This window comes from Sceloporus occidentalis, unplaced genomic scaffold (assembly GCF_023333645.1).
Source record: "Sceloporus occidentalis isolate IW3139 unplaced genomic scaffold, rSceOcc1.0.p SCAF_15, whole genome shotgun sequence".
NCBI classification, from domain to species: Eukaryota; Metazoa; Chordata; class Lepidosauria; order Squamata; family Phrynosomatidae; genus Sceloporus; species Sceloporus occidentalis.
This window is the reverse complement of record NW_028316995.1, coordinates 2537465-2549408: the sequence shown is the minus strand read 5'-3', so window position 1 is coordinate 2549408 and position 11944 is coordinate 2537465. Positions and strand designations below refer to the sequence as shown.

At 41.6% G+C, this 11944-nt stretch overlaps 1 protein-coding gene across 1 annotated transcript; it reads left to right on the top strand.

Annotated features, from left to right (window-relative positions):
- Positions 1-735: 735 nt before the first annotated feature.
- LOC149303138 (tRNA (32-2'-O)-methyltransferase regulator THADA-like) lies at positions 736-3597 on the top strand. Its single transcript, XM_089481344.1, has 3 exons — positions 736-795; positions 2570-2713; positions 3256-3597. Exons 1-3 carry the CDS (start codon positions 736-738, stop codon positions 3595-3597), a joined length of 546 nt encoding a protein of 181 aa, XP_089337470.1.
- The last annotated feature ends 8347 nt before the right edge of the window (positions 3598-11944 follow it).

The window sequence follows — 11944 nt, the reverse complement described above, 5'->3', positions numbered from 1 at the left end:
TTTAGTCTGTTTCCCTTTAACAAGCGTCCTTCCCAAGAGTTGTATGACCTGTGATTTAATCATTTAAGGTCACTTAATCACTTATCAGGCTGGCGAAATTATATAGCTGTCATACTCCACAGGGACGTACAATGTCAAGAAAACCTATTGCATGGGGCTGTGGAAGTAATCATAAACATGGCGGATGAGAAAGGGACCGCGACCACAATTAGTTATTACATAGGACAAGGTTCCGTCCAAGAGTCTCGAATGAAGGAGAGTGGTCTTTGGCCCACGATATGCTGTAAAGATAACGCAAAAGTGAAAATATCAGGAGTTGGAATGGAATGTGGAAGGAGTTAAAAGTGAAAGAGAATTGTTGGATTCTGCAAATATCTGGGGGAAACATGGCTTTCTTATTAAACCTGCGACTGTTGGGAAGAGCTACAAGTATTGAAAGGACTAACAGCCAAAATGTGGGCTCTTTGGGTTAATCATTTTATTTCCAGCAGGGTGGGTACCTTCTTCTGAAGCTCTCTGGTGTGTAAGGAAATAAATTGTTGTAACGATTTAGAAGACAGAGCACGTTGCATGTTGATACTCTCGTGAGCATCTCCGCAGATGACAGGCCTTAGTCACGTTCTGCGTTTTCTCACTGGCCGTTTACACGAAGTCCTGTGGCGGGGAAGCTATGTTTGTATGTTATATTTACCGGTAAGGGGTGACGTGGTGCACAGCACTGTTTACATGTTGAATATGAAGTACGTCCCGAACGACTTTGTGACTGCTTTGTTTGTAGTAGTGAGCGCTGCCTTGGTATCCGTAAGGAGTTTGTGTGAAACGAGCCAGTCTCGGTGTGAGGCGACGCTCGCTCGGGTCCATATTTAGCAAGGACAGAGTACAGGAATTAGGCTGATTTAATGCAGAACCGTTTCCATTTTTACATCTTGTAAAGACGCTCGACAGACACTGAAACTGTCTCCTCTCCTGCCCCCTGAGGCTTTTTAATGCTGTTCCTCTGAGCTTAGCTCTCTTGCGTTCTTTAACCCTTTATGCATATGGACCGTCTATTCAGTAAGCCTTCCTTGATGAATGACTGAAGCAGATCGTCAATAATCGTGTCAAAATAGGTAAAATTGGTGCCATGTGTGGATGCCTTTGGAGTCTTGGGACCATTGGCCGGTTCAGAGCTACAAGGTTAGGAGAGCTACAATGCTCTGGAATTCCAGAAAAAAACAGATGAAACTTGAGTTTCCATTGGAATAAAAGATTGTAAGCTCAGCAAAACTTGGTATGGCTCTTGTGAAGCTCAGAAAGTAGCGATTATGCAGAGATCTGTCCGCATTGAGCTTCAGACAAGTTAGCCTGAGTTTTAGCTTTGAGTTTTTTCGGCTCTATGAAACGTTAACAGTTAAATAAGTATAACTTCCTCTATGTACTTTTGCTACTGGCTTCCAGTCAAAGTTAAATCAATTTCTCATAAGCCAGGGATGTGTGCATGACCAAGATGAGGTAAACAAAGCAAAGGCAAGAGAAGCCAGGAGAATGAGGTAAACACACACCAAAGGAACGGCATGAATTATCGCTATATTAAACAGAGCAAAATATATATGGGCAACAGGATCCAGGGAAAAGTACCCAGACTCGTTAGCGAGTGAGGAATTGGCTTACAAGGTGCAATGCCAGAGCGATTATACATCTGTCCCGGAACCATGAATCACCAATGACTCGTTCGAAAAGCTTCTCCTTTGTGCATCTCTCAAGCTGTGCTGAAATTACAACTCCCATGATGCCCAGTCATGGACCAGACTCCCTTTCTTAAGAAGCTGAATGTGTGCCATGGGGGGTTTCATGCCAAAAGAGCTGGGGAGCTGCTTGTTCTCTGCCCTGATGTGGAAGATGAAAATTCATGCAAGCAATTCCTTTTCTGGAACAGTGTGGCTTCGTATATAACTGCCCGGCCCTCATCTCGAATCGTGAATTTGCATATAGGGTTTCTCAATGTCCAAGACAACAAACAACTTGCTTACTTGGATGATCTGGAGTTCTTTTGAGCAAAATCTATTCTGCAGATCGGTCTAGAATACCGTTATTAATGACATTCCAAAAAAAATACTTTTAAAAAAATCTTTTACTTTCAGGCCTTCTCAGCAGGTTCACTGCAGACCGGGCAGGCCTGTCTAACACAACTATTACAATTGAACTTTCAGACATCTGTGATGCCTCATTCCCTTGAAACCATCCTATTCTGGTTGTCAGATTCTTATAAATGTTCTAAGCACATTCACATTAAATCCAAGTAGCCAACTCGCCTCTGGAGAAGCTACTAACCTAGTCCCCATAGTGACACATTTACAAACGCTTCCTCGCTAAAGGACCGTAGTCTGTTCGCCCTAGGACAGCGGTGAGTCTGATATTCCCAGCTGGGTTCTACTAAATGTGAGGGTATTTTGTGGCAACCTCTGCTTCTACAGGAGTGAGTACTTCAATTCTGATCCTAAATTGTTGCATTTAGCAAAAATAACTAATACATGTTCCTGCACTTTCCTTCCTTGCAGTGTTTCCATTCTGTGCTGTGAATCCCCCCAAGGCTTTGGACCTGACCCTCGGTGTCCTGTGCGAGATGCTCCGGCGCTGGGATCGGGTTCCGGATGGCGTCCTTGTCCTGACGGAGTGGCTGTTGGATGAAGATGATCTAAGTGATCTGCAGACAGCGAAATCGGTAATCAAACTAATTCCATTGAAATAAATACCCCAGGGAATCCAATGTAAAAAAAAACAAACCTGCAAATGCTAAATATAGCCAAAGAACATAAGTGTTTGCGCTCAAAATGGGCAGGGGGCAGACGGGCCAAATAGTTGTGATCTGCTAACAAATGCTGACACTGAGGGGGGTGAGTCTCATAGAGGCAAAATATGGCACGGTAAGCAATCCCTACACCATTCTTATGCAATAGACCTAAACACACAGAACGAATAACCAGGTACATAATGGGATTTATTTACTCAGTGACGCTGTGCAGGGAGTTCGGGGAGTTTTTTCAGATGCAAAATGAAAGCAAATGAAGATAAAGAACATAATATGTATTTTCAGGATTAGGGTGCATTAACCAAACGTCTGGGTAAACAGGAAAGTCTTCAGCCTTAATCATTTCAGTTTTATATCGGGCTGTACGTTTCCAAGTGCAAAATGTTGTTTCATAGACTGTAAGCCGACTTGAAATAGCACAGGGGTTTTTGTTGACGTGTTACATGTTTCTAGTATGTTTATGAAACACGCTTGTTTTTCGCCAGGTGGAAGACGACTTCTTATTTGAGAAAGGAGAAGCTAATTTTTGGGCCGAGAAACTTCTTTATGTCCGTCTTCTATCTACACATCTCCGTAAGCTCATCTCCGCAACTTCTTGCTCGCTACCCAGTGCGAGATTCCAACAGCTCTCAAGCGGTGTATCGGAGCGTTGTGATTGCACAGAGCGATGTATAGAAGGATTGCCCCCTTCTCCAGAATTTCTGAAAACCAGCGAATACACACGATTACTCATCCAGAAAGAAAGGACATCTAAATGCATGGAAATACTATCTCTGATACAGAAACAAATGAACAAAGATATGCATTAACTTTAATGTATATATAGATATTTATATATATAGTGTTTTGCTGTTTCATCTTGTATGCTCGTAATATCTCGGTGGTTTTATTACACCAACAATTTTATCGTCTTTGAAATAAAAGTCCCATTGTTATTCCAGTGCTGCGGACTGGCTGTGATATTCTATAGACCTGTTTACTGGGGCTGCAGTCCTCGGTATTGATATCAGCGTGTGTTTTGGAATACTAACAGCAAGGTCTAGAGGAAGAGCTACACAAACTAGACAGTTTGTTCAGTCGAAAGATCGCAAACGGAGCGCCTGAGTAGCAGATGTAATGTGTTTTTGCCATTTCCCTGTTTAATTGGATGGTTGTAAACCGTAAGTGGTAAGAAGACTTACGCAAACAGAACAAACCAGAATGTTTTATTCTACTGGAGCCCAGAACAGTCTTGCGCAATTCCCCCAAGTCTTGGACCTCACGATGTCCAGAGCTGTGCGTTTCCATAATGTCTCAAAATTAGCTGGACTTCGCCCAATGGAACACTAAAAATAGTTTTTAATTGCCATACATCTGTCAGGAACTTTTTCTTCAGGCTGGACGTGTGAGAATACAGATTGTTTGTATGTTTGCTCATGCGATCGGAGCCAGCGTGTGCTAGTGGAGCTTAGGAACGAAAACAAGATGTGGTTCTTTTGGTTCTACCAAGTGCCAGCCACCTGTAGTCTCTCCTTGCAGTCTTTACACAACATTTTGGCTTGTAGCTATGGCATTGAATAAGTGCATGGATTTAATTTCCTTTAAATCATCGGCGTATGGTGTGTATTCACTAAAATGGGTAGTTGGTGGGGCGAATTGTGATCTGAGCTCTCAGAATTCACTCTGTATTATAGAGGGGCATCCCTGGCAAAGTCCCCTGCAAGAAGGGCTGTGCTGGCCCTACACCGTGCATGGTTCAATCACTGAGGTGCCCACAAAACCTCACTGATTTAAATATGCTTTATACAGGGCCATCCAAGCTATTCTTGAAGGAGAAGCTAACTGGAGTTGGTCCTTCCTCGTGTAAACAGAAATTTAGAAGAAACTGCAGCTCTCCTGCAAACTCCCTCTTTAGTGAATAAATCCCTTTGTATTGGATATAGTGTTCACTAAATGTAAGCTAGTTTCAAGGATACACTAAATGAAAGGGGGGGTTAAAGCTGAAGATAGCAGAAATGTTGAACATGCTGCCATCCACTAGTGTATAAATGGCTTTGTCATGAAAGGGTTAAGGAAGATCACAGTGTCTTGTGGTTAATGTGATCACCAAACTATTACCTGACGATCTCCATTATCAATAAAGTAAATTCATCAGCATCATTCAGCACCCGTACTGCTGCAGAGTACAAAAGAGACTCGTGAGCTGCTGAGCGCTGCTCAAAAGAAGCTGCAGCTGTAGAGCTGCAGGAGCTTACCCCTTCTTTATCTGATTTTCATCCCAGTTTTGGCTGCTTAAAGCAGCCAAGGACCGGCAGGAAAGCGCTTCCACTGCAATCAATGAGAGCCCTTTATGTGCATGCCCATTAGACCCGACGCGGAGCTCTTAAATGAGCCAGCGCTGGAGCTGACTGCCTACGAGTACACTGCGCATGCCCACCGTTCCTGTTTGATCACATTTCCCGCAAGCTTAGAATGCATGAAAGCTGCTGAGTGACAACGTGGCTCATCTGAGGACAATCAGCAGTGGGCTTCACGCTTTATGGTATTTAATAAAACTAAGGCACAACATTACAACGAGTATAACAGCTATTTTATGCTTGGCGTTAAGCTCACAGACGGCTGTATGAATCTTACATCCTCCTTTTTTATTTTGGCAAACGGCTAACAAGTTGTGAAAATAAAATGTTTTTGAGACTCGAGGGGAACAGTTTGTTTTCTTATTTTTTTCCTCCCCTTTTCCGGTTTTATTCTCTGCATATTAGAGTGTGTGGGAAGGAATCTCTCTCCAAGTTTTATTTTAATAGAGAGTAAAGTATACAAAAATAAGCCACACAATGATGAGGTGGGGACCAGTCACAGGATGAATTCCACATTTGCTGACTAAATGAGTTTTAAATTACCCCAATGAATCACGGATGCTTTCCGCTTAAACTGTACTTGACATTTTTCATACAGTGTTTTAACAGAAAACAAAAGTCCCCTTTGGAATGGAATTTAACTCTCCAACTCCCAGATGTTATTTAGACAATTTCCTCAGTATTTAAATTATCCTTTGTACTCACAAACCGTGGACTGTCAAACTGCCAGGCTGTGCAAGCAACAAGTGACCTTTAGGGATTGAGGATTTTTAGGGTTCTAGTACATCATCATCTGAAGTTTAATCTTGCTTAGTCTTTAATCTGAAGAAGAGACATCTGAGGTCCTAAAAGTCATTTTTTATGTTGGCCCCTCCATGTCCCGAGGTTCTGGTTCCCCGAATCAGCCACTCATTGGCTGTAAAGGTCATATTGAAATCAATGGTAGCTCTTTTGTCTGCGGTGTTCTTCATGCCAGTGCTGGACCCGACACGTGTGACTCTGTAGAACCCCCCACGCATTTGCAAGCTGGAGGAGATGATTAAAGGGAACTCCCAGTTATATCACATTGAGGTTTGAAATTACTCCTAAAATGATAAAGTAGTCTCCATGGTCCTGCGTTTACTCGTTACTACTATAGATTGCATTATACCATTTACAGTGGTTTGGCATGTTAATTATTTCATATCGGATTCCCTTCTTCTGGTTAATACATCACGCGTGATGCAGGGGCAGCACTTTATTTGTGCCGTACAGTAAGGTGAATCGTATACATGACCAGGGAAAATGGCCATCCTGGTTACCCTACCGAGAAAGCCGAAAGCAACTTGGCCTGCAGACAGACGTTGTGCACATAATATTCTTAATTCCTCTGCCAGTCCCATCAGATGGTACAGATCAGTGAAGCACTATCAGGGAGCACCTTTTACTGAACATAATGATACATTGGGATTTATGGTATCCTTCATCTAGTCCTAGCAGAGTACCAAGTGGAAGTGATCCCTGGACTTCTTTCCACATGGCTGGGTCTAGTAAACCAGAAAAAAAAACCTAGAAAAATAAGCACTGTGTGGGAATTGCAAGATATTTGGGGCTAAGAGGATGGAGTAAATGGGGACAGGATTGGGGGATAGACAAATAAGATAAATGACAATTCTTGAAAGCCCAGGACGATGCTTGAGGAACATAGAGCTGTAGGTGTCACAGGAGTCCAGTTTGAATGGCTGCTCCGGCAAACTTGATGTTCTGATCTAGTGTAGCTGCATCCAAACAAAGGCCTAAATCCTACCATATTTTTAGAATTTCACAATCACGTATTTAACCAATTAGCTACGTATCGTTAAGCATCGAGCTTCACTAAAATCTCTAACTTGTCTCCGGCCTTGGGGATCGAGTCAGGACAGCCCCGTTCTAACATAACCTCCCTGCACTTTAGAAGTGGGTGTATTTGTAGGATGCAAAGTGTGATAAGAGCTGTGTTTGTAAGTTTTCTGGGTAAAAATATGTGGCTTTTATAATTAAAGCCACGCTGCTTGCCCCATCTGGGACTGAATGAATGACAGTTTTAATATACTGTTTGTTACATTGATGTTAAAATCAGATGTGGCTGGTATAGGTGTGTGTGGCCATAGAATTAGGGAATGGTTATATTGTTGCTTTACACGTCAGGTTACGAAATCTCATTTAAAGGAGCTCTTCTTATTCAATGAGGAGGAATTAGGGTGATCACGTTGGCCATTCTTCCATGAGACGTATATTACAGAACACCTCAAATTTGTTTTGTTGGAGTGGTTAGTGGTGTGGTTTGGGGGCTTTACTTATTACATGGCCGCAGAACACTGTGATACGCTCTTACCCAGAAAACATTCTGAGCTCCTAGATAAGGGTGCATCACGCGACTGAAGCAGGGCTGTCTCTCCTAAACACTTGGGAGATATGTTACCCTGCAGTATGTGTAACGGATTCCCTTCTGGGGGTTTATACATCCCATGTGCTGGAAGTTGGCCGGTTATCACTGTGTATCACATATGTTAGGTGGCCACCGCAGGGGGAATGTTCCTTCTTGATTCCAAGGTGGCAGTCGGATAGTTTGTTGTATTCATCTCTACAGTTTCATGGGATCACTGAACCCTGCAGGTAAATATGCCGTGGCACGGGGCCCCCACCACCTAGTAACATGGCTGCTCTTTCTTTAGCCATCTGCCATTTATTTAGGCAGCATATGGTGCCAGATCCAATTGACTTTGTTTTTATTTGTGCTCTGAACAGTTATACACAGGTTAGTGTCGCTGACCGGTGTAGCTAATTCGCTATAGTTCTTCCCTCCTCTGCATTCACGTTATCTGACACAGCTAAGTATCTTCCACAGGAGCCGATTATACGGTTACATTATTGGGGATGGAATTTACCTGCATAGCGAGTGGAACCCAATGAGGAAAAAAAATGAGGGGCACACGATCTCCGTGCCAGATACAAATACTGACCGCCGGCAGCCTTCAAATATAAATATAAAGTCTAAATGCTTTGTCCTTTAACCCCTTAACGTCCATTGCCGGGTCAGGCACGTCATGCAAAACGGTCACTTAACGACCTATGACGTGCCTGACACGTCATGAGACTTAAACAAGCTTAGATCACTCAACGATCACTTTCTAAGCTTAAACGGTGTTGCTGTAATGCCTCAATGTCGAGACATTCAGCAACACCGAGATCGGCATCATGGGCCATGTCTGGCCCCTCCCCGGGGCGTCAACAACCGCCATACATTGTATGGCGGCGGACGCCCGTTTTAAAAGCGTTTAGGAGGCGATCAACGATCACCTCCTAAACTTCAATGGTGTCACTGGAATGCCTCAATCAGGAGGCATTCAGTGACACCAAACACTTACCCCAGGACGGGCTGTGACCGCTCCGGAGAGCGGTCACAGCCGCTACTGCCGGTGATCTTCGCCATCCGCAAGATGGCGGCCGCCCGGGAAAAAAAATTATAAAGTTGAAAAAGTTTGCTAGATGGTCTCCAGACCCTCTAGAGAACTCTGGCTCCACTTTCAGGTTGAATACAGGTACTGCATTCAACCATACAAGTCAATGGAGCCCAGCTTTCTAATCACTATATGATTAGTAAAATATAAAAAAAAAAGCTTATAAAAAACATGGTAACATTTAAAAATTATTATGCATCAGAGGAACTATCCAGTTCCAGCAAAATGTAAAAAAAAAAGTCCAAAAAGAATAAAAAAATAAAGTTTATTATTATGAGCAAATGCTAAAATTAGCGCTGTATCTTCCCAAAAATCCTGACATGGAAGAATTTAAATAAAAGCATTTCAAATACCCAAGGGGTGTCTAATTTTAAAAAATGAATGGTTTGATGGGGTAAATTGGAGTGGCCGGGCTCAAAGATAGGGCATAGGCACAGACTGACCAAAATAGGGAAAAAAAAGCGCACTTCCCAAATGTGGCCTTTTAACCCCAAACAGCAGTCAAACCCATGCATGGGTGGTATCACTGTACTCGAGAGATGTTGTTTAACACATATTAGGGTGTTGTTTGATAGTGACGTATACCGGGAGCTATACATTTATACCCAAAGTACAACTTGTGTAAAAAAAATACCAAAAAAATACTACCACAAAGTGTGGCAAAGGCTGGTGGTAGAATCTCATGCATGGAAAGGGTTAAAATACTAGCATTTGAAATACCTTGGGATGTCTAGTTTTCAAAAATATATGATTTGATGGGGTAAATTGCATTGGCCGGCTTCAACGATACCCGAAATGGCACATGGGGGGGAAGAATTACCAGATTTGGTAAAAATGGTTTTGAAATAGCAAAACGCTACTTGTACTTAATGCTCCATAACGTGCAGAAAAAAGCAAAAAAACATAAAAACATTGGGTATTTCTAAACTCAGGACAAATAGAATATATTTAGTAGGTTTTTTCATTAGCTTTTTTGGATGAGTAAAATGTGTTGTTTTTTTTAAATTTTTCATCATATTTTATTTTTTTTTTTATGGGAAATTAGATAATATGATCAAAACAATGGTATCTGAAGAAAGCCCTTCTTGTCCTGAAAAAAACAACATATAATTTGTGTGGGTTCACTAAATGAGTGAGGAGAAAATTACATCTAAACACGAACACCGCAAAAGTGTTGAAACAGCCTCGGTCGCAATGGTACAAAAGGTAAAACACAGCCTGGTCCTTAAGGGGTTAAAGCCAGGCACATAGGTGTTTTTTCACTAAAGCGAGGGTTGTGGTTTTGTCTTCCTCACTCTACTATTCATTTGGAAGGGCCAATACAGTTCTCTGGCAAATAGGGCTGAGCTGGCCCTGTGTAATGCATAATTCAATGTGCCGATTTAACTATGCATTGTACAGCCAAGCTCTTCCTGATGCAAAAGCTCACTCACTTTTAATAATGTATAGTGAAGCTCAGACCAGAACTCTCCTATCATCTCTCCATTTAGTGAATAAACCCCATAGATAATGCTAGATATATAGCGAGTAGGGAGACCAGATGGGCCCTGTTTTCCAGGATGCACACAATGAATTCTACAACAAGTTTTTCAGGACATTTATATTTCACGTGTTGCTGACCGGGGCATGTAAAGTGCTGCCCCCTGCAGTATGCGGGATGTATACCTAAGTGACTGGTTCTTTTCCAGGAGTTTATACATCCCACATACTGCAGATATTCTGGAGATATTCTGGACCAAAAACACATAAGCAGATACGCATAAAAATCACCCTAGCTCTATAAAAATATGCAAAGAAATGACACAGTTATTCTACACGAGAGATACACCGGAGGACTTGCAGAGATGCCTTTTAAGACCTTTTCTATTATCCAAGTAAACGGATATTTAAAGGCTGTCTGTTATAAAGGCGCTACATATGGTTTGCTTTCCCTGTGTGATCTGAAGATCATTGGAATCTTATGGGCTCTTTGTATGCTATACATTGTAATAAATGTATAGAAATGTAACATGTTAGGGAAAAGACAATCAGTATGGAGAGGAGACCTGTGTAGTCTTAAAAGCTTGCAATCTGTTTACACTTCAGTTAGCCAATAAAGGTATCATTTTTAGCCAGTGGTGACTCTAGAAACAATATATAGGGGGGGCACACAAGATACCACAGTCAAACTGGGGGGGCATTAATAATTTCCACCATTAAATGATACCACTGAAAAAACATATATATATATATATATATTGCCAAAAGTAATGTGCTATGGAATGATACTTTTGTTATTGGCCAATACAATACTTGATCATTCAACATGGGAAGCCTGAAGCCACAATTTAGTAAGACTAATCCTTGAAATCCTTTAAACAACACAATACCTTAACTTTTGCACTAAATGATTTCAGGGCCTAATATTAGATCCTGCTGCTGATATATATATATTAGCCCCTGCTGCCCATATATATTAATATTAGCCCCAGTCGCCGATATATATATTAATATTAGTCCCTGCTGCCGATATATATATAAATATATATATATAAATATTAGACCCTGCTGCCGATAGCAGGTATAGATCAACACATTAGCACACAAACCCAGCTTTGCATGTATAGATCAATTGAAATTTACTTGTGATCTCAGCACTGAAGGTATATATCAAACTGAATCAGACATACAAATCCTGTATTTGCAGGTATACAATAATAATATATGAAATGTAGCATTGCAGGTATAGATCAAATAAATACATGGAAACAGCATTGCAGGTATTAATCAACTGAACAAGACATACAAACCCTGTATTTGCAGGTATACATAAATAATGTATGGAAACATAGCATAGCAGATACAAATCAACAGAATAATACACAAACCCAGCTTTGCAGGTACAGATCAATTGGAATTCACATAAAAACACGGCATTAAAGGTATATTTAAAACCCCTTAAATTACAGGGATAGATCACAGGTTGCACACCCCAAAGTCAGCCCTGGCGTCCACACTGCCCGCATAGAACCTGGCCAGCACCCAGATAACACACATACGATTTGCCATCTTTGTCCCATATACACCCTGCCTGTGCCATCTCAGTCCCCAAGGCTCAAACATCCTGCTAGTGACATCTTTGCCCTTCCACAATTATACATCTATGATACACACAATCACATTAACTCATGCTCTCCCTCATTCGGACAATTCATCCATTTTAAGAAACTACACCCCTTGGAGCTTCAAATGAGGGGCTACATGTATTTCGAGGACAAAAGTTGAGTGCACAAATAATGATGGAATATGTCGCTTTGGCTAGAAAATATGTTTTTTCTAACCATAGCGACATGTTACTTACC